The following is a 27449-nucleotide window of genomic DNA, read 5'->3' as shown; positions in this document are numbered from 1 at the left end:
TGGTGTGATTCCATTTATATGAAATATCCTGAATACGTAAATCAATAAAGACAGAAAGCAGATTCTTGGTTGCCAAGGGAGGGGAGGAAAGGGGAGTGGGGAGTGGCTGCTTATTGGTTCAGGGCCCCCTTTGTGGGTGATGCTTTCAAACTACCTAGAGGTAATTGTTGCACAACACTGTGAATGTACTAAATATCTCTGTAGATTTTAAAATGGTTAATTTCATGCTATGTGAATCTTACTTCAATTAAAGAAATACAAATAGAGAGAGGGTGGGATGATAGTCTCTTGATGATTCAACTTGGCTAGACCACAGTACTAGTGGCGTTGAATCAAACACTAATCCTGTTGCTGTGAAGGTATGTTGTAGATGTGAATAAAGTCCACAATCAGTTGGCTTATTATCCTAGATAATCTGGATGGGTTTGATGCAATCAGTTGAAGGGATTTAAGGGCAGAGTGGCTCTTAGGCTCCCTGAAGAATTCCTTGTGGCTTACCTATTTTATATATAGTAATGTGTATGTATTAATCCCAAACTCTTAATTTATCCCTCCCCCTCCCTCACAGGGAACTATACTCAGTATCTTATAATAATCTACAATGGAAAATAATCTGAAAAAGAATATCTATATATGTGGTCAGAACATTTTTCTGTACACTTGAAACTAATACAACATTGTAAATTAACTAAACTTCAATTTAAAAAAAAAAAGGAAAAAAAAGAGAAAGAATTCCTCCTGTGGCCAGCCCATGCCTGAGAGTTCCAGCCTGCACTCCCTGATGATGGCCTGCCCTACGACTTCAGATATCATACCCAGCCTTCGTAATCACCTAAACCAATACTTTGCAATAAATCTCAATATATTATCTCTTCACTGGTTGAACCCTGACTGATACAAGTGGATTCTAAATTTGGAAGATTTGTCATCCAAAAGCCTTTTGCCTTCTCTTAGTTCTGTAACAATTCCCTCACAGATAGAAATCCTAGAGAAAGAGGAAAGAGTTCCAAACAGTGTACTTTAGAACTTCAATTACCCATACTTATTAGAGAAATGAATAAATAAGTCCTGTGATGGGGTGGCATTATGACAGGTAGGCAAAGGAAATGCCCACAGCTGAGGCCAAGGATGTTCACTGGAAAAAAAAAAAAAAAAAGAAGACATGAAAGAACATTTCCCTGGCAGGTAATGAGACCCACCAGCTCTCTTCCCAATGAGACTTTCAGAACCTCCCACTCTCCAAGAGGGAGATTGGAAATGTCTCTCCTAGGAAATACACCTATTCTAAGAAGAATGACCCAAAGATAAAGTTGGAGGTTTTCTATTAAAGGCTCAGTCATACCCTGTCGTGTAGCCCTTAATCAATGCATTCTAGCCACCCCATTCTTAAATATGAGCAGATAGCTCAAGGTCATCAAACATCTGAGGAAATCCTCTAGTAGGAAAGAGAAAGACCAAAGGACATAACAGAAAAGGCAACTAAAGCAACTATGTAAAAATAAGGAAAACAAAGGTAGACAGACACACACACACACAGACTATAAATATACTCAGAGTGCTAAGAAAAGATAATTCAACTTTGAAACTTCATATTTATCTCCAAGAGCTAAGCTCATTCCCATGTATAAAACTTCTATTCAGGGCTTCCCTGGTGGCACAGTGGTTGAGAGTCCGCCTGCCGATGCAGGGGACACGGGTTTGTGCCCCGGTCCAGAAAACTTCTATTCATACCTTAGAAGAATCACTCTACCAACACATATAATGAAGGCCCTCACCTCCTACAGCATGACAAAGTAACCTCCTTAGGTCCCAAGATAATGGAAACTTTGCTGGAATGGAAGATACATATGAGACTTCCAGTTCAGAGATCTAGAGCAGCTGATGTGATGTGCATTTGACACACTTTGTAGTGGAAAGGCACCCCTGCTCAGCATAGCTAGAAATGATTTGCTCATAAACAAGGACCTGATCCTCCACCCAAGATCAGTAGGGGAGCAGTATCCTGGCTAAAGATGGTTTTACTTTTTTTTTAATTGAAGTAGAGTTTATTTACAATATTGTGTGTTTCAGGTGTACAGTAAAGGGATTCAGTTATCCATATATATATATATATATATATATTCTTTTTCAGATTCCTCTCCCTTATAGGTTATTACAAGTTATTGAATATAGTTCCCTGTGGTATAGTAGGTCCTTATTGTTTACCTATTTTATGTATAGTAGTGTGTATATGTTAATCACAAACTCCTAATTTATCTCCCCCACCTACTGCTATCCCCCTTTGGTAACCATAAATTTGTTTTCTCTGTCTGTGAGTCTGTTGCTGTTTTGTAAATACTTTCAGTTGTATCATTGTTGTTTAGATTCCACATATAAGTAATATCTTATGATATTTGTCTTTCTCTGTCTGACTTCACTTAGTATGATAATCTCTAGGTCCATCCATATTGCTGAAAATGGCATTATGTCATTTTTTTATGGCTGAGTAGTATTCCATTACACACACACACACACACACACACACACACATCCGATATCTTTATCTGTTCATCTGTTGATGGACACTTAAGTTGCTTCCATGTCTTGGCTATTGTGAATAGTGCTGCTATGAATATTGGGATGCATTAGATGGTTTTACTTTTGATTTCTCCTTTCTCTGGCCTCTTAGTGTCCTTAGGATCCAATTTCCATGAGCTAGAGTTCCATTGTTCTATTATTACTGCTTGTGTGCAATTTTATGTCCCTACCCAGTCCACTGGATTTTTCAGGGCAGAAAAAAATCCCATACCCTCCTCCAGTCATCTAAGCACACCTGGCTGCTGGGATCTGCATCCCAGCAGGGGCTTGGTAAGTGTCAGCTGATAGGCTGATTGGTTCATTCTCACGCCTTCTCCACCCTCACCTGGGTTGCCCTATAGCACACCTGCTGGGATGGTAGCAGCTGGGCTCAGCTGTGACTGTGAAAAACTTGAGCCTCAATTGCTCACCTGGCATTTTCCAACCCCCAGCTCAGTTCCATTAAACTATTCAAAACCCCTAAACTAAGTGTGGTTTAGGGAAACTGACTGTCCAGGGTTGCCCAGGATGGTTTCAGTTTTCGCACTGATAATCCCACATCCCTGAAAATCCCTCAGTGTTTGGCTAACCAGAATGGTCGCTCACCCTAGCATGGATTATAAAACCATGAACATGAACACGGGTGTTTTCCTCCTGAATTGAAAACAGGTACTCTATCTGTAATACACTAATCAAAAGGACTGTATTGTAAGATACATACAGAGAACAGACAGAGCACAAAGGCTTGTGCTGTGAGATGGGACTGATAAGAATATGGATAACAGCACATCTCTGTCTTCAAAACCACAGTCGGCCCCAGGGAAAGAGCTACACACACAGATAAGAAATACAAGTCAGGGAACTCTGAGCAGACTCGAGGTGGGGAGAGAGCCATCCCACAAAGCGGTGGACCAACATGGAAGTCTCCACTGTGAACTTTCCCAACTGGACTCTCCAATACGAGCTGGTCTGTGCCTCTTCTCCCTGTCCTGAATGATAGGGGTTTCACAAATCTAGAAGCAGCTGAGCAGGCCTGGGGTTCTTGCTTAAAGGAGGGGTGTAAAGTATCAGCTTTATAATCCCTTGTAATATGTGCCCCGAGTGGGTAAACAGGGACTCAGTTCTGACCAGAATGGTTTAATTTCCCTCTGCAATGACTGCAAAGCCACCACTCTTATTCCGTTCTCTTGTGTTCACCTTTCCAGTCCACCTTACACTTCGACCCACCCACCCAGTAAATTACCCAAATCTTCCAATTCCTATTTCAAATCCCATTGTTATCCCCCTGGCTCTGACTCTTGTTCTCTTCCACCTGAAGGATGGATTTTAGCATAACCTCCATACCAATCTCTCTCCACCCCCAATTTGACCTGTTACCCACAAAAGAGCCAACAGCAGCTCTGACCATGAGAGCTCCCTTCGATGGCTTCTCCCATCTATATAATGAAGTCTGGACTCCTTTGCAGAGCCCTGAAGAAACTCGGTAATATGGTCCCAAGTGAACTTTCCTGTTTTCCCCATTCCTCTCTCTTACCCTGCATGAACAAGACCATCTGAATATGGCCTAGTCACTGTTCCCAACACACAATTTTTCCTTCCTGCTGTCTTATTTGGTTTATACCATCCCTCCTTCCTTTAATGCATGCCATCTATTGAGACCACATCTGGGCTTCAAGACCAGGGTCAGGGTGATCTCAATGACACTCTTCTGGATCGTCTCAGCTAGAAATGGTCTCTCCCTCTTAAGAATTCTAAACACACTCGATCTGCATAACACTTACCAAAATTACTCACTGTAATTATTAAATGTGTCTTGTCTCCATAGATAGGGGTTTTATTTCTTTGGGAACAAGGAACCCTTTGGCTATATCTCTTTAAAGTGTTCTTAGTTTCACTTAATATCTTGATTTGGAATAATGCTAAGGAGTCATTTTCCTAACTCCAAACATTTAGATAATATTATCTTTCAAGAGAAGCTTCACCTATGCAAAGCTTATATTCTATAGATGCATTTTGGAAAAGGTGAGAAAATATATGGGAAAGATAAAGCACATATCCAAGTTTTGGGGTGAATTAGAATAGTCAGCAATTCATCTTAAGGGATGAACTCAAACCAGACATTCTCTAGGTATGTATGCTGATTGTCCTCCCCACAGGAAAGCCAGTAATGTGCCTCTTTATCAAGCAAAAGGTAGAGACCATTGGTATATTAGCCACTGGTCTCAAGTCCCGACCCTGATCACTGGCAAAACTCCTTGCGGAAGTGAAATGGAAAAACACAGGGATTCAGATCAAATCTTTCCCAGAAGTGGATATCCTGTAATCGTCCCTAAGTGTAAAGGAGCTTCATGGTATGTTAACTTGTTTTAATACTCAAGTTATTGTCATTAATGGCATCCTCCAAAAATAATATCCCAGTAAACTAAATGAATAACCAGTAACCAATGACTCTCTTTGTGCTTTGATTTCCTCTCCTTCTCCATGAGAAAACACCTAGAATTCTAACCTGTGCTGACTCCACTTGTTCTTTTCAGCTTCTGACCCTTCCCGCCAAGCTTGGGAGAGAGACCTAAAAGGCTGGTGCAGAGTTCATTATTCTTAGCTTGGATCCTCTTCACTTCATTACCTTGTCAACACTGACATTTACAACACTGGTCCAGATTCCCCAGGCAAAGGGTAAACAAATCAATAGCAGTGCCAGTGGCAAGAAAAAGTGATATCAGCCAAAGAAAATCAATAGACTGCATGGATGCATGATCTTATAAACAACAGCTAGAGAGGCATGGACATATATACACTACCAAACGTACGGTAGATAGCTAGTGGGAAGCAGCTGCATAGCACAGGGAGATCAGCTCGGTGCTTTGTGACCACCTGGAGGGGTGGGATAGGGAGGGTGGGAGGGAGGGAGACGCAAGAGGAAAGAGATATGGGAACATATGTATATGTATAACTGATTCACTTTGTTATAAAGCAGAAACTAACACACCGTTGTAAAACAATTATACTCCAATAAAGATGTTAAAAAAAAAACAAAACACAACAGCTACTGTTTTCAAATACCACTATGTGCCAGACACTTTACCCATCCTATGTGTTATCTTCATAACAAATCAATTAAAAAAGTATGTCTATTGCCTTACAGATGAGGAAACTGGGGCTCAGAGACGTTAACTTAGCAGTGACATAGCTTGTATAGGATTTGAGGTGCCAACTGTCTGATTCCAAACCCACTCATTTTCACTTCACTGTCAGGCACCATTGTGAGAAAAAGACACGGTGTCTAGGGAACCTGCAGATCCTTATCCAAAATCTAACTGTAGCTGATTGCACAACATTGAGCCCATTAACGTGCAGCATGATGGGATTAGCAGATATAAGGTTTTATATAGAGAATGGATAAAAAACAAGGTCCTACTACTGTATAATACAGAGAACAGTATTCAAGATCCTATTAAAAACTGTAAAGGAAAAGAATATTAAAAAAAGAATGTATATCTATGTATAACTGAATCACTTTGCTGTACAGCAGAAATTAACACAACTTTGTAAATCAACTATACTTCAATAAAAAAATTAAAAATTAATTAAAAGGAAATATTATGGAACTCTTAATATGTGCTTGTAAATATGGTAGCAAGAAGGATACAACCATAAATAAGACTCAGTCCTGTCTTTGGAACTCCATGATTACCTCATGCTGAGAGTAGGAGAGGGACGGAGATGATGGGCAGCATCTTTACAAATCAGATTAGACCCCATTCCCTGGCTTACTACCTTCCATGGCTCCCTACTGCCCTCCAGATAAAGCCCAGACGCCTTAGCATGGCTTGTGAGACTTATGGGGTCCTGGTTCCTGCTCACCTCTCTGGCCTCATCACTTGCTATCTTGTGCTCTGATTTTTAGCCTTCTGTATCCAGAGACGACACTTTCATTCCCCTTTCTTCTACTCACCTGGGTCCCTTCTCTGTCTGTTCTCAACTTAGATTTCACTTCTTCCAGGGAACTTGGAATGTCCCCCCCTTCTCTTACCAGCACCCACGCAGATCACTCTGGGCTTACTTGCCCACTTACTGGTCTATTTCCACACTAGGCTGTAAGCTCCTTGAAGGCAGGGGTTGTCCTTCAATTTTTGTATCCACAGTGCCTAGCTTGGTGCCTGACATGTAAAAAGTACTCAATAAATGTTTGTTTAATGAAAAAAAAATCAGACTAGATTCCATGCTTTGAAGCTTAGTTGATCCACCAAGTATCACAAGGTTGCAAACCACTAAAGACAGCTTTAATCATGAGAACATACATTTAAATTTAAATAATGTCAGGTAGGTTTCACCTGGTTTATCAGAAACTGAGAATTGTCCATATGTGCACCTTCACCATTTACCAAGCATCATAGAGTCAAGGCTACATAATACCTTATTCATTCATTCTCCCAGAGCAGAAAGGAAGAGTGAAGTGCAAGCTTTTTTGTGCACAGAGTGGGTAGCCATCTTCTCTCTTCCATAACAACTCCTCTTTCAGGTCCGAAAGGCATTAGAGTCCAATGTCATTCTCAAAAGAAAAGTAGCTGGGTCAGATGGGGTGACTTCTTATGTTCTTATTACTGTTACTGCAAACATTTATTGAGCTTTCATTAGGCCAGGCATCATGCTAGCCGCATTACCACCTAATCGTCCAAACAGGCATTGTTATAATAAACACCTACATTTCAATTGAGAAAAGTGAAGCTCAGAGTATTAAGTCATTTGTCCAGGTCAGTTAGTCAGTGCTAGAGTTACGACTGGAATCCAGGGCAGATTCCAAGGCCTGACTTACAATAAATATGCTATTACCCCTCCATGATAAAAGCCTGGACCTAGAGTTCACTTTTAAGCCCATCGCAGTTAAGGCTAAGGAAACAAGGTTTTTATTGAGGAGTCCTCAACAGAAAACAGAGTGTACGTTGTCTGGACTATCTTATATTATTTGTTAAAAAACAAAATATGGCAGGACTGATTGGGAGTGCAGGACCCAGACTCGCGATGTGTGACTTTAGATGCCAAGTCCACCACTGGCTAGTTTTGTGACATTCGACAAGTCACTTAACCTCTGTGACTCAGTTTCCTCATCTATAAAATAAGAGTAATAATAGGTGTTACCTTCTTGGGTTGTTGTGAGGAAAAATTTAGTTTACATAAGAGCTTAGTAATCCAAGTGCCCATCAACAGATGAATCGATAAAGAAGATGTGGTACATATACACAATGGAATATTCCTCAGCCATAAAAAAAGAATGAAATAATGCCATTTGCAGCAACATGGATGGTCCTAGAGATTATCATACTAAGTGAAGTAAGTCAGAGACGGATAAATATATATGATATCACTTATATGTGGAATCTTAAAAAATGATACAAGTGAACTTTTTTACAAAACAAAAATAGACTCCCCGACATAGAAAACAAACTTATGCTTACCAAAGGGGAAATGGGGGTGGATGAGGAGAAATTTGGAATTTGCAATGAACAGATACAGACTACTATATATAAAATAAATAAACAACAAGGACCTACTGTGTAGCACAGGGAACTACATTCAATATCTTGTAATAAACTATACTGGAAAAGAACATGAAAAAGAATATATATATATTATATATATGTGTGTGTGTGTGTGTGTATGTATAATTGAGTAACTTTGCTGTATACCTGAAACTAACACAACACTAAATTAACTATATTTCAATTAAAAATAAGGAAAAAAAAATCTAAGAGTTTAGATCTAGCACAGAGCAGTGCATTATTAAATAATAACTAATAAAAAACAATAACAATGTTATTATTATAATATTATAATATACTATAATATTAGTTTATTATAATGAAGTAATAATAATGTTATTATAATATTAATATGCTATAGTATTAATAATAGCACACTATTATTAGTAGTATTATTTGATTAATGCAGAAAACCAAGTTATTTACCATAGCCTAAAAGAGATAGTCCAAAACCTTGAACAACATTAATATTTTCAACCCAACCTTGATAACTTTCCTTTGAAAGAGGGAGAATTTTAAAGTGAGCAGTATCTTTAGAACAGGGACAGATTGTTTACGTGTTTGTCTGTTTGTTTGTTTGTCTGGGGGTATCTATATGGCCTAGCACATTGCCTGATCCACAGTATGCTCAATAATTTTTGTGTCATGAAAACTAATTGAAACTTTTTTTCTGTAACAGTCATGTCATTGGCTTCTGGTAGACCACACAAAATATCCTTTGTTAATACAGTCAGGGGAGGACATACAAAGTCTGTTCAAAGAGTGCTTTTGCTTTTACAATAAACAAACTTGACTTTTACAGAGAAGCACAAGCGTGGAGTAGGTCTGGGTTCTGATCATGTAGTAGTTCCTTGAAAATGCAAGATAAAATTGCATTTTTAATCAGAAGATAACACACAGTTCCTGTTGCATGAGGTGAAACTAAATCATCTATTGTATTTTCCACAAGGAAAAATGCAGTTCATTATTCTTTAAAAGAAACAGTAACGAATGGCCTGTAGTCCAGTTGTGACTCAATGTTTGTTATCTTCAAGGGAGAAAGGATAAGATGGGTATTTAGGAAGTTGGAATGATTACTGAAATCTGATATTTCAGGATCCTTTAAAACACATCATTCACAGGGAGGTCAGATTAATGAGTCTGAAATATTTTATTCGTCAGGGAAGCAGTATCATTAAGAAATTTCTGGACATAATACGAGACAATTACACACAATTTTAGAATTTGAGTCAGGAAGGGGCTGTGGTTTGGAGATCTTTTTATTTACTAGAGAACTAGAGATGACCATAAACAAAGTGAAACATTATTTAAGAAACCTATGAATTCAAATAAAATAATTTTTCAGTAGTTTCTTCAGGAGCTATAAACTTGTTCCAAAGAAGATAACATGCATTTCATAAAAGAGGAACTCTCAAAGACTATGTTTTCTGTTGCAACACACTTAGACTATTGATGTACACAAGCACAATGCAGTCCCCAGATTATGCACAATTCGAAGCCTACCTCGTAGAATTGCATCCCATTCTTTCCTGGTCAAAAGGGGTAGCAGAATGTGAATGAGGAAAAACAGTGCTGTTATTGGATTATTGTTGATTTGTCCTCCTCAGAGTCCATCTCACTCTGGTAAGAAAACTTCGGCTTCCTTTTAAGAAATAACATTTCCCGAGCTTCCCTAGTGGTGCAGTGGTTGAGAGTCAGCCTGCCGATGCAGGGGACGTGGGTTCGTGCCCCGGTCCGGGAAGATCCCACATGCCGCGGAGCGGCTGGGCCCGTGAGCCATGGCCGCTGAGCCTGCGTGTCCGGAGTCTGTGCTCCGCAACGGGAGAGGCCACAACAGTGAGAGGCCCGCATATCGCAAAAAAAAAAAAAAAAAAAAAGAAAGAAAAGAAATAACATTTCCCTATTCTCAACACATGTGGTTAATATTGACCTGCACCCTGCACCCTGTCCAGAGCCATAGCTGGGTGCATAATCCAAGCATGGCCACTCAGTGTATTCTAATCCCTTGGTCATTGTCATCATCTGGACTTGTCACTTGACACAGATTTGTCCTTTGAGACTCGATCCAGGACTTTTTTCTGGAAATTTTAGAAATGAGAGGCTTTCTTTCCACCAGGGCTGTTGAAATGGTAGTGATCAAGCATGGGGTTGCTGATTCCACCTTTGTTACCATTGAAATTCTGCCTGAGAATAAAGCCCCATAGAGAGGTAAAGAGAGTCAAAGGTGGAGTGAGAAACAGACAGACAGACAAAGGCTGAATCACAGTCACATTTGAACTTCTGAACCCAGCTGTGCCTGAAGCAAGGCCTACACTTCGAAACTTCCATTTTCACCAACTATTATATTATCTATTGTCAACTTAAACTGGTTAAAGCTTGATATACCTTTAAAACAGCCCTGGTTGACAGTGACTCATACTCCCATCTTCAAGGCTCACCACGGTCCAAAACTGCTCTTTTAGAATGCATTTGAGTCCCTCTTTGGAAATTACCTTTATAGCCCTTTTCCAGACTCATTAAAACAAAAACAGAAACAAAGCAAAACACAGTTCTCCTCCAGGTTCCCACAATCTTCAAACATCAAAAACTTCTAATGTGTGGAGAGTGTGCTAAATACCAAGTACTTTACATATAGTGTCTCATGGAAGGCTTACTCAGCTCTATGAATTAAATGTTATCATCCTCGTTTTACTGATGAGGAACTATAGACAGATTAGACAATTCACCATGGTCACACAATAGTAATTACAGAGGAGAAAGCCAAACATGACTTAGTTTGTCTTTCCAAAGCTGAGCTGTTTCACTCTGTAATTTTGCTTTTCAGTTTAATATCAATTGGACCAGTCTTGAAGCAGAAGGGGGGCCCAACTGTGTACAAAATTAAAAAAAAAAATAGAGTACGGTCTTCCCAAACGAGTACTTTGCAGTACTCATCTTTCACTTACGTGCATAAATTCTGCTGTGCTGTCTAAAAATATCAGCCATAACTCTTCACCTACAAAATGTTTGAGAAATGATTTAACATGAAAACAATCAGGGTGTTTGGTCAACAAGACTCTGATGCTGCAGAAGACACAGTAGGCTTGACGTTCAAAACTGAAGGATTTGGGAGAATCAAAAAACCCTGTTCTACAGACACAATCAGAACTCACTTCATCTGAAGAAGACAAAAGCATAGGCAAGCGCTCACAACTAGCCCTACAATTTCTAGATCAGCTGGGTTCTTTTGCAGGTTGAGAAGTAATTTTTTTCAATTTCTAATGGCTTGTTAGGGCCAAGTGAATTTTGAAACTACCTGGGCAAACAGCAATCACAGCAAAAGAATAATGTCTCTGCCAGGTGTGAGTTTCAGCCTATCAAATTGGCAAGTAGGCAGGAAATTAATAAATGCTGGCTGTATAAACGGATAATCCTGTAAGTATGCCCTGAGTGCAAATCTCATTTGAATGTCTATTTGGAATCTGTTAACTACAGTTTAAAAGCAGTACTACAATTCCTTTCCACCTAAACTTGAACATGTTTCCATATTTTAAAAAGTAACTGCTTCCTAAATCTGCAGTATGATAAGAGTCCCTTCTCAGGAAGAAAAAAAAAAAAACAATTATAATAATCCCTTAATTCTTAGTTTTCTAAGATGTGTGTGTGTGTGTGTGTGTGTGTGTGTGTATGCCATCAAATTTAATGATATATTCTGGTAGAGTAAATTAAGAGAAACCAGGATCAGAAAAAGTTAATTAAAATATATATATATATATATAAATAAAAACACAGCTTCTTTTAGAAGTTTCAAGCTCTCTAAATTTCTAAATCTGTGTGAATGTCCAAGTTCTTTTACCAAGGTTGAGTGAGACAGAAACTTAGAAACACACTGGTAAGTCACAATATTTGAATTGTGCTTCTATGTTTTCTAAAGAATTCATTAATTTTCCAGAAACAGATGATCTTGTTCAAAAGGGCGACTTCCCTAAATATATACACTTTTTTTCTTTTTAATGTTATCTTCTCTTTAATCCATTCATGCAATAGACCAGAACCAAGAAAGCTTTCTTAAAAGTCAAAGAACGTTAATAAACCAAGGAATAAACCTAACAACAGCCCATGACTTACCATCGGTAAACACCCATAATGCAATTTTAATGCCAATGATTTTATCTTCTATTTTCATGGACTAGTCTCTACATCATAGGAATTCCCAAGAAAGAGACTTTTATTCATCATGGTATGTGTGTAGGCACATACCATATAGAACCATTATTGGTACTAAATAACTACCTTCTAGAATGGTGAATTGGCTCTTCCTCTTACAGAAAGAAAATGAATAAATGTGTTCTGCTTTACAGTAGAATGCTGTTAATGGTATTGAAGAAAATTGGGACAACAGATTTACTACACTTATTCACCCTTGGTCTATCCTATGAAAAGTGCTTGCAAATCCTTGTTTTAGAGTTGAAAATGTCCAACCTAGTACTAGACTTTTCTAAAATTGTGGAGTAGGGTTGCATTTGTCATCAATACCATGTACCCACTCCTGCACTATCCGTTCCTATAACAAATAAGAGTTCTTTCCGATGCATGAGGCTTCTTTCCAAAGGGTCTGCAGGATAGATGTCCCTCCTTAATAATAGACCTGATGTTTATATCATCTTCCCTCACCTCCAGATATAGATCTTTCATAGACCAGAAGTGCTGAGGTTAATTGTGTATCCAAGTGCTCTTGTCTATTTATAGCAATTTGGATGGGAAGGAAGGTGGGGAGGCAGGAGTCTCCCACACTTAGCCCAGTGAAGACATTTTATTGGATACTCTTCCTCAACCATAATCAAATTCTTTCCTATATTTTCCAAAACAAAATGACAAGCTGGCCCTCAGTAATTTAGCACCCTGCTTTAAATTTTCATCCTTTCAATCTTATGTATTATGGATTTAATTCAAAAGACAGAAATGCCACAGGAATATCATACACTGTGGAAAGATTAATAGAGAGAAATTTTTAAATAAGAGGATGTTTCTAGAGCTGCCATTACACAAACTAGGTGTCATGAAAACGGCCAGAGCTTGGTGGTCTTACAGCCCTAATGATCTCCCTTCCCAAAATTCTCCTGATTTGGTTGAAGTGAGGATTCAATGACTCAAGATGTATTTAGGTATCAGGGGACATATAATAGACCAGATACTATAAAAAGTAATTCTGTTTCATTAAAATCAATCAACACATTTTTAATGTCCTGCTAAGCTTCAGGAAACAAAGAGGAATCCTAAGTTTGGGGGAGATTTTTGGGGGAAGAAAGATGAAACCAAGACAGTGAGTCATCAACCAACATTAAGGTTGCATCAAGGAAAAGTACCTAAATCGTCTTGAAGAATAGGAATCCTAGCCTTGAGCTATTGCTAGGTGAAGATGTTCAACCTACGACTCTTACATTCAAATCAGTGAAAAGGGGACAAGATAAATAAAATCACCTAACAGAAAAGGGCATAAGTATAAAACCTCTCCACCTGGGATATGGCTCTGGATTGAAAAAAACTGTAATAAAAATAATAATAAAATGACATATTATGATATCAAGAGTAATAACATTTCTTCTGAGACTTCAACCAGAGGTTTGGTCTCATTCAGGCCTTGAGCTTAAATTTATATTCACTCTCTGTCTAGAAAAAAATCCCAAAATGAGAAACTGAAATAATTTGAAATTGGTAGCACCTCCTGGCACCAGGCGGAAGCAAACACAAATCTTGCCTGGAGGAAAGTTTTCCAATTTCTGATCATCAATGTTCCTGCAAATTAATTTCAACCAAAAATGAGCTCACACACGTACTTATACACACACATAGCACAGGAGAACAAGCTATCATAGGAAAGAGTTAGAAAACAGAAAATAATAGATTTAGATCCCTATGGACTTCCAATATTGGGAATATCAGAGACAAGATGTTTAATAACTAATAATAGAATACTTAAAGACATAAAATGATTTAAAAAATAAGTGGGAACAAAAGATTATCTTAATTAAAAGGCATGTTTGAAAAAGGATAAAGTATTACTTAAAAAAAAACCATAATCAATGAAAAAATGATTCCTTGAATAAGTTTAATGGGATAGTAGGCATACATGAATTTTAAGATAAAACCCAATGAATATACCAGAATGTGAGACAGTGATATAAAGAATAAAACTTATTTATAAGACGATGGTAAGACACATGAGGATAGAGTTAAAAAGTCTAAGGTTTATCTAGTGCAGGCCGAAAGTAATTAAGTAGAGAGAAGAAGAAAGAAGCATTACTGAGATGCTGAGAATTTTTGAGAGCTAGTGGATAGATACATATGAATAATACATATGAACTAGATACATAGGAACTAATGAATAAATGCAGAAAACATAAACGTATCAAATAAGACAATTAAAAAGAAATCCACAATCAGACACATGGTAATAAGACTGCCAAACACCAAATTAAAAGAAATGACCTTAAAAGTAGGTTTTGGGTGCTGGGAGTGGTGGTGGTCAGAGCACTTTCAAAGGCAGGACATGCTGACAGCCAGCTTTTCAATAGCCAGATCAGAAGAGTCCAGTGCTGCGCTGGCGAGGGTTTAACCTGGATGTCTAGCAGTGGGGAGAGCCCTGACTTGCAGAATTTCTGAGCTCCATGGAGTAAACACTCCCAGGATGGCTGATTTCAAACTACCCTTGTGACATCACAGAAAGCAGAATTGGGCAGAGATGTATGTAACAGGTCCTTATGAGCCATTGTGAGCTGGCTCCATCACACCCATGGATAAATCCTTCAATGTCGAGTTGTACGTCTAGTAAAATTATCTTCCAGGAATAAAGATGAAGAGTGGAACTCCTGTTTTCAGATAAAGGACCCCTTATACAGAAAAAAATTCAGAAGAATTTACTTCGGAAACAAGGAAATCAAATCTGGTAGAAAGTAGAAGGTTCCAACAAATTCGTGACTGAATTAATAAGTCAAAAAAGCAGTGTCTACATGAAATAATAGTAGGAGAGGGGAATGGAATAAGAAAGAAATTTAAAATTCAATCTAGACGTCAGTCACTGTTGATTGGCTCATTCAACTGCCATTTTAGCAACTAAAACTGACGTTTCCCAGACCTGACAGCAGATAGATTTCTGGATGCACATTACTTTCTGGAAATCAAGTACTGTTTATGAATCTGGAAGGCTATAGTGTGACAGGAGTCATTTTTCTGCCTTTTCAGCTTTTTCTACTGGCCAGCAAAGTCATGGTAACCTGAAGTATTCTCTGCCACCCTTTTTAAGAGACCTTCTCCGCCTCTTGGGAGTTGACACATGCCACTGCGGCCACAGTGGCATCTGGACTCTAGCCTCACATTAGGGATGGCCTGGGAGTTAATAGCTCCCCACTCATGAGCTCAGAGCTGCCTGGGGAGTTACTCCAAAAGACTCTAACAAGAATGCACACTGTAAGTGCGGCCACAATTTTAAAAGCAACTTATTTCCTGAGTTAAATCAATTCCTGCTTAAAATGCCTTGGGTTACTAATGTTTTCTACACTGTATTGTGACTGAGAGAATAAGAAAGAACATGCTAGAATCACAGGAAAGTTGACAAGTAGAAAATAAGGAGGCAGAAACAAACCCAATCATACAAGTAACCCCCAAATGCACAGGGCTTACATTTGCCAATTTATAAAATAGAAGATGGCCAAACTGGATAAAAATGCAGTATTTAGCTATAGCTCTTCACAAGATCATATATAAGGCTAAACAAAGAAAAGACTGAAAGGGAAATATGGAAAATGATATACCAGGCAAATACTAACTAAAGCAAAAACGAATTAGCTATATTAATAACAAACTAGATTAAGCACAGAGACATTAAAGTTAAAAAATATTACTTCAGTGTGAAAAAAAAAGTTCAATTCACTGAGAAGATATAAAAATTTCAGTCTTGCCTACACCTAATAAAAGTCATCATTAGACATAAAATGAAAATTCACAGAACTTCCTGTAGGAAAAAAGAACATCCATTATTATCGTAGGAGATTCCAATCCTCTTTTGAATTTTCAATAAATTAGAAAACAGATTAAGGATTTACAGAATTAAATAATTGGGTTGTTCAAATCCTTAAATTATTTAAGTAAAGTTTACATAAATTTAACTAAAAGAATGCAGTAAACGCTTTAATTAATTTGAAATTAGGTAAAAATAATTATTTTGGTGAATCACTTTGTTCATTTACCTTACTCGGGATTCTACAAAGTAGATATACATGCCACTTTGTGGTCCTGCCACACGTACCTCTCAGCCTCCCATAGCAGGACTCTTGGTTCTATATCTTGGATATTATACGCATCTTGGTGCTTCCCCTGGTGAAAATTATTTATTACTTTATTTATTTTAACAGAGCTTGCCGGAAAGGCATGGACTAGAAGAACAAACCTGTGACTTTGCCCAAAGTGAGGGACCTGATGGCTCTGAACTCAACCTCTGAGGAGAAGTTATAACTGAGTCGGAGGTGCTGATCCATCTGCAGGAAAAGAGAAAACAAAGAGGCATCAGCAGAGGTCCGCATGTCCAGCACATGAAACACTCCCGTATGAAACAGCTTTGAAAACACACGCAGGGAAGAGCCCTCTCTGGGACTTTCTCTCTGGAGAGATGAGAAATGTCTCACTAATTCTCCCACAATGCACATAAAATACCCGTTTCTTTACTCTTGGTGAAATAAAGGCTTTCACACAAGTCTCCTCCCTGGGAAATTCTATACAGCTTTTGACAGGTATTTATCTCCCCACTGAGAGTTTCTCACCAAATTCTTTGCTGCAAACAAGCAAACAAATGAAGCCTTTCAAGAATGCTCACTGTGCAGGATTAACATTAAAGGGAAAGCAGGTATTCATTCCCAATCTCTCCCCCCTTCTCCCCATTTGGTCCTTAAAACCATTACCGTCTCCTTTGCTCCAATCATTCTGACCTGGCCTCATTCATGGGTGCCCTGGGGGATTTTCCTGAGTGAATATTTCAGTTTGACAAAAGGTTTGACCCTGGGGAGGGGAGTCTAGCTGAACAGTTGCCACCAACATGAACAGATGATAATCCCATCTTGCAGATGAGTGAAAGCCACGAGGGGGATTCTTTGGGACTTTATCTCTAGGGTCATTCTTTAGGGAACCGTCCTTTCCACACGCATTGTTAATTCCAGTTCCATCTCTTTGTTCTCCTCCCCATTTCAAGGCATCGTTTCCCATCCATCCCCAGGTTTTTTCTGTCTAGTCAAACCCTACCAGTTTCTTCCCGGCTCTACTCTGAATATTCATATGATGTTATCCCTGGGAAGGATCCTTGTAACATATCACAGTTAATCTGTAGGAAGAGGAGACTAAGACCCCGTCAGCTGCGTGCCCGTCCCCGGGATCCCCTTGGGGAGCAGCTGATCAGGACACATACCCAGTGCTCCCAGCTCCCACCACCAGGACCCTCCTTCTGCACCCACTACTGCTCAGTGACCCTCTTCCAGGACTCTGGGTCCTGCGGTGGTTTTTGCTGTGAAGGAAGTCAGTGGCTATGACTTGTGACATGTGATTATATGGTTTATTTCTTTTTCATTCATGAAATTATACTTTAATAATACTTGTTATTTATTGAAGACTTGGTATGTATGAGACACTATACTAAAGTATCCTTCAAAATGCATTCTTCCCTATAATACTGTGAAATAGACATTATTATCCCTGTATTTCAGATGGTGGAACTGATGTCACAGAGATCACAAACTTGGGCAAGGCCACACAGCATCACATAGCAGTGTTCCCTCAGTATGTGGCCGGCCAACCACACAATATGGAGTTTGCTTTACTTGTCCATATCCCTCTAGATGCTTGAGCAGCTTGTAGACAATCACTGTGTGTTCTTATTTCTGAATTTCTACAAAATTCATTCAGCAAATGTTTGAGCATCTTCTATGTGCCAGATACTGTTCTAAGTGTTCCCGAAGTCCACCTCCTCTCGGAAGATTTCCTTGATGCCTTGGTTAGATTAATTGATCCTGTTCTCTCTTTCATGGTGCCTTTTTATTTTTTTCTACCTCTAACCTTGCATTTAAGATGCTGTATTTTAATGATCTGCTCTCTCTCTCTCTCTCTCTCCCCCTCATTCTTCCCCACTAAACTATTGGCTCTTCGAGGACATCTTATTGATATATGTTTTCTGTAGGTCCTACTACAGAAGTTGGGAAAGTAACTCCAAAGATAGGTTTGTTGAGTGAATAAACAAACATCCTGTACTGATTCCCTTTCTATCTTTTGGGCTATGAAGACAGCATCCATCACAACACCAGGATGCCTCTGGCTTCCCTGGTGGCCTCCACACCTTTATACAACATAGGGTTTTTCATATCCATGGTCCTCACCTGCAATCTATTTAATGCCCAGATTCAGTCCTTGCTCTGAAGGAGTTTTCTCTCTGCCTTATCTCAGAGCTCTCACCTACACTCTGGAACTGTCTCTTCCAGCAAGGGGCAGGGTGCCTTTTCTCATGTTTTGTTGCCCAGGTTGGAGAGGAGGCTAAAGTGAGTGGGAATTTCCTGCTAAGTGGAGAGCAGCAGCAGGATTCTTAGAACTGAAGGTTGAGCTCAGATTCCTCTAGCTTCTGCCTCTCATCTCCTCCCCAGGCTCCAAAGGATCAATTTCCTATGCAAGTGATTCCCTCAACACTGTCACACATGGAAGAGCTAATTGTTCTAGTATATGAGTCATTCTTGTCCTACTGTTCTGTTTTGTGGGAACTTACCTGGTCCTTTCTACTTTAACCAGATGACAAATAAGGGGGAGAAGGAGGTGAATGACACTTAATCAAAGGGTTATTTTTTTAATAAGTATTTATAAAGGTTTGGAGATGAAGGTAGGATGATTCAAAGAAGGCTTGAGATAGTTGGGGAATGGATTCCAGCCCTGACGTGGAGTGAGGGCACTTGAGTGCACCTGAGGGCACCCTTAGTACTGACTCAGGTGCTGGGTTACCCATTTGAAAAGCTTAGCAAATGCACAGGGCAAAAGCAAAAAAAGTGGGGGGTTGTACCACAAATATTTATTTCTAGGACCTCAATCTTTATGATAGGGGCTAGTCAATCACTGAAGTCTTCAACGAGAAATACATTATTATGTTATATTCCCTTATGTTTATTTTATGCTTTAGGATTGCTTTTCTTTTTAACTGCTGTTGGTGAGGTGGTGAGGGAGTGAAGTACCACAGTCCTTTAAACTTTAGTGTGCCTAAAATTTGTTATCTGGCCTCGAGAAGCTTTGTTAATCTCAGAATCAAGGATGCCCAGTGGTCTTGTCAAGTCATTAAATGAGATGAGAAAAGGAGGGAAATTGAACAAATCTTTTTCTTTTTTTCTTTCTTTCTTTTTTTTTTTTGTAAGCCCTAGATGCCAAGCTTTGTGCTTGGTCCTTTAGTTATGCTCTTTCACAGAACCTTTACCAGAACTGACTGAGCTCCGCTGCATTTGCACTCCAGCCCATCCCCACAACACTCAAACTTTTTTTATAGATAAATAGACTGAACCTCAGAAAGGTACATAACCCGTCTAAGATCCCAGAGCATAAGTGATGGAGCTGGGATTTACACCTGAGCCTGTCCCACACTAGGGATGCCTCTCTTGATCTCAGGGTCTTCACCTCTCAAAGGAAGACATTAACTCCATGGATTGAAAATGCTGGGCCTCCTCCTTCTTTACAGCTCGTAATTGTGCTGGCATTTTGGTAACCTGGGTTAATCTGTTTAATGACATTAATATATTTTAAGTAGGGACCCTGTAGATTACCTCCACCACCAGGGCACAGGTCGGGGCACCTGAGCCTTAGAAACCACTGGCCAAATTACAATTCTCAAATCAACACCAGGATTTCTCACTCTTGCCTGCAGCCCTGGTCCCTAAGGACTCCTTCCTAGAGTCACACAGAGCAGAGAGAAGAAGGACTAGCAACTCAAGACTATACCTTGAGGGAGGGTCTGTTTGTAGCTACTGGAGGCCTCTGGCTGGCTGAGTATAGTGCTAACCATCTGCCCTCTCTTTATAACTGGTTCTGAGTAATGCCTGAGACTGAGATGGAGAAGTAGCTTACCCCTTTCTGTTTTTACTAAATAGCTTGTTCTTTTTTTTCTTCTATTTTTTTTGGTTTTGTTGTTATTTTGGTTTTTGTTGTTGTTGCTTTTTAAATTTGGCTGTGCAAGACACACGGGATCTTAGTTCCCCAACCAGGGACTGAACCTGCGCCCTCAGCAGCGAAAGCACAGCGTCCTAGCCACTGGACCGCCAGGGAAGGCTTGTTCTAAGTAGGGAGGAAGGAGAAGAGATAGGGCAAGGGGAGTTGGGGGGGTGGGAGTGTCACAGAGACAAGTATGTCATGTGACTGTGTCAATAAATTGATTTAAAGTTAAAAAACAAAGAAACTCTCCGTCTCCATTTTTTTCTACTACTTCTGTGCTTTGGAAATGGTATGTCATCCACAGATATGTGCTTATCATTGACTATTGATTGATTGGTGGGAACTCTTGAGATGGAGAAGAGAAGGGAGTACCCCATTGTTCTCTCACTGCCCTATTTGTACCTTTTGTTTGTGGAAAGAAGATAGGAAATAGAAAGAAACAGAGAAGGGGTCATATATGCAAATGCCCACCAGCATGCAGCCTAGATGTCCCATCAAGGCCTCAGTCAAGACATGTTCAAAAAAGATGTCATCATTTCCACCTCCTTTGTCCTCTAATCTGGCTTCAACCCAAAGACTTTTAACTCTTATTTCAAGAGTCAATACTAGAGGTGAGTCCATTAAATTATAATCATTCAGGAATTGTGATTGTGTCCTATATTTGCCAATGACTCCTGAACTTCCCCTCAATCAAAAAAAATGAATATTCAGTCTTGACTTATCCCATAATCCATATCCAGACAGTCACCTAAGGCTACTGACGTTCCTTCCAGACCTTTCTCAAGTCTTCCTCTCATTGGCTACCCCATTGCACTAGTTGAGTCCCTTATCTTCTCTTCCTGCCTGGTCTCTGTCCTATATCTCATGGCTCCCAAGTGTGTATTTCCATGGAGCGATCACAGTGAGCCTCTGGAAACAAAAGGCTACCCATGCTAATTTCCCTGCCTAAAATCCAGTGGTTTCCCTTCCCCTCTCCACAGGGCTAATTTAATCTTCTCCACATAAGCCTTGTGGAGTTAATTCACCTAGGTCAAAAATATTTATTAAGGACCTGCTATATGTGAGACACTGCTTGATAAATTGGAGGTTCCATGGTAATGAAAATAAACAAGAATCCCTGTCCTCATGAAGCTTACATTCTAGAGGAGAGAGATAGGACAAGAAACTAGATAAATAGATAAGTTGTATCGGGTGTTAGATAGTGCTTAAGTGGTTTAGGATTGAAGTCAAGGAGCTGGATTGCTGTATTAAATAAGGCACCCAAAGATGACATCCTTGAGTCAAATTTTGAGTGAAGTCCTGAAGGAAGTACAAGTACAGGTAAGCAATGTAGATACATGAACAATCGTGTTCTAGGCAAAGCAAACTCAAGCATATTCAAGAGCTCTGAAAATAGCAAGCAGGCCAGAGTGGCCTGTGTGGAGTTACAGAGGGGACAGGAATAGGTGAGATCAGAGATGTCACAGCAGGAAGCGAGCAAGTGGTGTGCGGTCATGGAGGTGCTCTTAAGCCACTGCAAGATCTTTGGCCTTACTCTGCATAAGAAAGGAAACCATGGAAGGGGTCTGGACACAAGAGTGTCACGATCTGACTAATGTTTTAGTAGGATCACTCAGGTTGCTGTGTTCAGAAGAGGCTGTAGGGGAACAAAAAGAGGTGCAGGGGTATGTCAGTTAAAGGCAACTCGTGATCCAGCAATCCCATTCCCAGGCAAATATCCAGAGAAAACTCTAATTAGAAAACATACATGAACCCCAACGTTCATAACAGTACTATCTGCAATAGCCAGGACAGGGAAGCAATCGAAGTGTCCATCGACAGATGAACAGGTAAAGAAGATATGATATGTACATACAATGTAATATTACCCAGCCATAAAATAGAATGAAATAATGTCATTTGCAGTAACATGGATGGACCTAGAGATTATCAAACTAAGTGAAGTAAACCAGACAGAGAAAGACAGATGTCATATGATATCACTCATATGTAGAATCTAAAAAATAATACAGATGAACTTATTTATGAAACAGAAACAGACTCACAGACATAGAAAACAAACTTACGGTTACCACAGGGGAAAGGGAGTGGGTGAGGGATAAATTGGGAGGTTGAGATTAATATAAACACACTACTATATATAAAATAGATAAACAACAAGGTCCTGCTGTATAGCACAGGGAACTATACTCAATATCCTGTAATAATCCATAATGGAAAAGAATATATACAAAAGAAAAGGTCACTGTGTCAAATGCCAGTGAAAGACAAATGAGGAAAAGACCATTGGATTCGGCAAGATCCAGCCACTGTTCTCTTGAGAAGTGTGATTTTGTGGCCGCTCAGTGACAAACCTTCATTGGGTAGGTTTAAGAAAAAGGAAGAGGAAATTTGGAGACCAAGCCTATAATCAACATTTCCAAGGAACTGGGCAATAAACTGAAAGAGAAAATGAGGCAGTACATGGAGTCAGATAAGAGAGTGAGTTTTGCTTCCCTCCTGACACCGTACTTTTTTGTTCATGTTTTTGGTTTTCTTTAATGCCTGTAATACTTGCATGCTTTATGCTTTGGGAAGCCATTAAGTAGAGCTGGAAAAATGCTGTAAAGAAAGGTGAGGAGGGTAATGCTGCAGTGATGCTGTCCACTAGGTATGAGATCTGGCCCACAAGTGATTGGTCAGGTCTTCGCTAGAGCCATTAGCTGTTCGTTTTCAGCAACAGGAGGGAAAGAGGTACACAGACACAGATGGAAGTAGGTGGAGAAATGTGCTGAGATTGTGTGGATGTTCTCTTCTGAATGCTACATTCTTTCACAGAAAGAAGGAAATGAAGTCATCTACCAGAGTGGAGATTGAATTGCAATTGTCGGCAGTCTAAGGAGAGAGAGGGAAAGTTTAAAATTGCCATCTAGGAGATCAGGAGGATGGATGAATTAACAAAGACTAAGGGGTGATTTCTGGGCAGATTTAAGAGCTCACCTGAGGTCATGATTCTAAAGAGGATGGTCTGGACTCTGCCCATTTTCTATAGCGATCCACTATTGCCTGATGCTCCTTTTTGTACCAAGACCCCGGGAATTCTGTGGAGTGCCTGACACACACTCTGCTCTTTCAGACAGCTTTGCAGGGGCTCACTGAGACCCTCTGCCTCTTTCTTCCCCACCCAGCCAATTTGAAATCAACGTCAAGACTCAATTTACTCCTAACTTCCTCCAGAATGTAAGTACCATTGATCTTTGGACAACATGTGTTTGAACTGTGCAGGTCCATTTATACGAGGAATTTTTTCAATAGTAAATATTATACAACAGTACTACAGGATCCTCCATTGGTTGAATCCACAGATGGGAAACTGTGGATACAGAGGAACTGAAGACAGTGAGGGTGACCTATAAGTTATACTCAAGTTTTTGACTGGGTGGGGTGTTGGTGCCCCTAACCTCCCCTCCTTGTTGTTCAGGGTTACCCGTACCTGATGCCCAGATGAGGTGGGTGCCCTCATCCATGCTCCTGTATCACCTGTGCACACTCCTCCCACAGCCTTTACCCATCCCTTGTGATTTTCTCATTATGCTACAGTTCAGGGGTTATCAAAACTGAACAGGCATCAGCATCACCTGCTCCCCCTCCCCACAGAAAAGTTTCTGATTAAGTAGTTCTGATGTGGAGCCCAAGAATTAGTATTTCTCACAAGGTCCCAAGTGATACTGATACTGATGCTGATGCCCCCTGAGGACCACTATTCTAATTCTCCAAAGGCTAGGGCTGAGTGTGGTTTTTACCTGTCCCCAGAACTTGGCTGCACAGCTGGCTCGGGGTCGAAGCTCAGAAAAATTGTATTGAGCACCAAATGCACATTTGGCTGAATGAGAAGAAGGGAAGTAAGGTACCTGAATGGTAAACACTCTGCCCTCTCGGTTAATCTTCAGGTGGTGCAGTCTTCTGTTGGCAAAGTTCTCTGTATCGATGGTGAATACATGGGTTTCTTCCTTGCTTAGCTGGTAGCGAACTTGTAAGCTTCCTTAAAAGACAAACATTAGACATTAGAATTAAAGATAGGAGCCATAAATGCAAAAATATGATCAGATTGTCTTTTAATTGATCGTGACTGTTTTCTAGGGACCTATGTCTCAATCTTTTCATTATTCACATTCTTAAAAGGTATTATATATATCTTGTGACTATAGCATCTAGGTCCATATTAAAAATCCTGAGCATAGCTGAAATACTTTTGTGTGTGCGTGTGTGTGCGTGTATGTGTGTGTATGTGTGTGTGTGTTATCAGAAACCAAAATACCAGTTTGGAAAATAAAACAACCACAAGTCTATTTTGTAACTGGATTGTGAAAACTTTAATAAGATAAAATCTTTTCCCACGCTCTCTTCAATTCCTACCATTTCTTAGAACTCCCTTTTTTCCTAATTGCCTTCCTGGAATTTCAGAATATGTAATGTGAAATAAGATTGTAAAGTAATCTAGGCAGAATAGGGAGAATAATTTGGGGTAATGAGGCAGTTACCCAACAGAGTCAGCCAATAGCAGAAGCTCCCTACCGCTAATCCTGGTTTCCTTCATTCCTCCTTTCCTTTTGGTTCTGATCACCATCAATTTCCATTGGGGGTGTATTTTCTCACTTAAAAACTAATCAATAAAAATAAAATAAAATAACATAAAAACAAAAAAACTAATCATAGCTCCCTAGCAGTAGCATATTTGGTGCAGAGAGGAGCTCAGACATGGGGCAAGAGGTCTGCCAGGGGAAAGGAAAGGGCCTGCCAGGGGAAGGGATGGTGGCTGGCATGCTCTTTCTGGCTCCTTCTAAGAACTTGGGTTTTTAATATATAATTCAACCCAATAAAATAAATCAGCATGTGATAATTATGTGTCAGGCATGGTGACAAGGACCACATTCCTTGAAGTTATTTGGGACTCTCTTACCATCCCACTGTGTGGGTCATTCATACACACATTCTGTATGTACTTATCCATTTTAGAAATCGCTTCCATTTTATACATCTTTACCAACACCTGCCTAGCAACCATCCATCTTAGATGTCAGTAATCTCAACCAGGACCCTGTCAAGGTATTTATTCTATATCTTCCCCAGCATTCCAGTTTAGGTCTAAAACACCTCAACCATTTCTTCTAGAGCTCTACAGATATTGATCTCACCTTCTTAGGATGTTTGATGCAATCAGTGACTCCCTAAGTACCTTAAGAAGAGCTCCTGAAACCTCTTGCTAACTCATTGTCACACAGCTCCTAGGAGGAGAAAGTCAACCCATGGCTTTTCAACGTAAGTTTGACACAATTAAGGGCTGACTCCAGTCTTATAGGAGGCACTGGGGTGAGATGGTGACAGGGCCAGAGGTTCATTGATCACCTTCCCCTCAGCTTTGTATTCAGCTACTTGGTCAGTGAGCAAAGAGGCACATCTCTCCTTCTAGTGTATATTCTGGTGTCATGAGGTTACTGTCAGCTTCTTGGATGGCATTACCTGGGACCCCAAAAAGTTCATTGCCCTAAAGCCCTCTTCTATCTCCTTTTTATGATTCATCTGTCTGCTTCCATTTCCTCCCTAGAGTCTCCCACTGCCACCTTTGCATTCAAAAGTGTTTGACATAATGATAAACTTTGCAAGTTTATATATTGTCCAATAGACAGGGAACTGACAGAGGGAAGATGCTCTGAATCTAATAAACAACAACAACAACAAAAGGATGGTCTTAGACAGGTGTTCACTACAATTTATTCAGGGAACTATAATGTATCCCCTCCTGTGTGTTCTCCATTTCTTCTTCTTTTTTGCTTGTTAGTATATGTTGACATTGTTACATTATAAAGGGCATGCATTTGCGGGTGTGTGAATACGGGCTGAAATAAGATGTTCACGGTGTGGAAATTAAAAATTGATTTGAGCCCCAGATAAGACTTTTCCAAATATGCTTCTGGAATAAACATACGTATAATGGAATAACCTTTGGTCACCGGCAACTATGCTGTAAAAGTTTTAATGGCTCTTATTAATATTGGAGCACTCTAGCTCTATCTAGCCTCACTTTTTTAGGTCTCCAGGCAAAATCCATATCATCATTTTTAGAACTATGCAACAGGAATTATCAATGTCATTTAAAAAAATGTCAAAGAGAAACCTGATTCCAAAAAAAAAATTGTATTTAAACACAATGATAAGGAATCTACTTTAAATCAAAGAGGATGTAGTCAGATTCTGTTAAACTTCCTTACTACTCTCTGGACAAAGTCACCACCCCTTGGCTTCTATTATGCTTGAGTTCCTGCTTATGACTCCTCTTTTATCTAGAACAGTTATTTGTTCCTTCCTCCATTTGATTGATGAAGGAACAGAGGGGCAGGAAGGAATAACTTTTCATCATTCATAGTAAGTGATGGACTCAGAAATGAAATCTAGTTAGCTCTAAAGAGCATGGTTTTCCCATGGAGCACAGGGTCACATGTGTTCATCTCAGCCAAGAATGGTCTTCCACTTCGACGTTTCCCTTTAAGCTTATTCCTACTCAAACTCCAAAAGTAAGCACCAGGTTACCTCTTCCAGGAAGCCTTACCTGGCTTCTCCAAGGTGCCCTCTTCTGCTCCTATAGATCCTGTGCTCACTTCTGGCCTAACATGTATTGGGTTGTGCTATTTACTTGCTTATTGCCCCTTCCTTCTTTCCTTCCCTCCCTCCCTCCTTCCTTCCTTCCTTGCCTCCCTCCCTCCTTCCTTCCTTCCATCCTTTCCTCTCTTCTTCCTTCCTTCTTTCCTTTCATTCTTTTCAAAACAACATAAATTTATTGTGCCAAATTCTGGAGGCTAGAAGTCTGAACTGTTATCTCAAAGGCTCTAGGCTAGGATTCTTCCTTGCTTCCTCTGAGCTTCTGGTGTATGCCTGCGTTCCTCGGCTTGTAAATGCATCACTCCAAGTGCTTCTTTTTTCTTCACATGGCTTCTCCCTGTGTTTCTCTGATAGATCTATATTCAAAGCTGCTCTAATACTCTACAAATGATAACTATATTCCTTTTAGCAAACCTTTTTACTATTTATATTCTTCTTGACAATCACCTACTCATGAGAAGATGAAAATTATGGACTAGAAACTCAGAATTGGAAATTTCAACCATATATCTAGTTCAGCGT

The 27449-nt window shown here is 39.7% G+C and overlaps 1 protein-coding gene across 2 annotated transcripts in view; it reads right to left on the bottom strand.

Annotated features, from left to right (window-relative positions):
* The window catches only part of CNTNAP5 (contactin associated protein family member 5), an 882476-nt gene that overhangs the window by 25119 nt on the left and 829908 nt on the right, over positions 1–27449 (bottom strand). For both annotated transcript variants that reach the window (XM_060151536.1, XM_060151538.1), the window contains exons 20-21: positions 24182–24312; positions 16522–16609 (exon numbers count right to left, since the gene is read on the bottom strand). In XM_060151536.1, coding sequence (XP_060007519.1) covers positions 16522–16609; positions 24182–24312 — 219 coding nt within the window. The remainder of the gene's footprint in view (positions 1–16521; positions 16610–24181; positions 24313–27449) is intronic.

Source organism: Lagenorhynchus albirostris, chromosome 6 (assembly GCF_949774975.1).
Source record: "Lagenorhynchus albirostris chromosome 6, mLagAlb1.1, whole genome shotgun sequence".
Taxonomy (NCBI): Eukaryota; Metazoa; Chordata; class Mammalia; order Artiodactyla; family Delphinidae; genus Lagenorhynchus; species Lagenorhynchus albirostris.
Note: the sequence above shows the minus strand (reverse complement) of the source record. Positions and strands in the feature narration are given on the sequence as shown.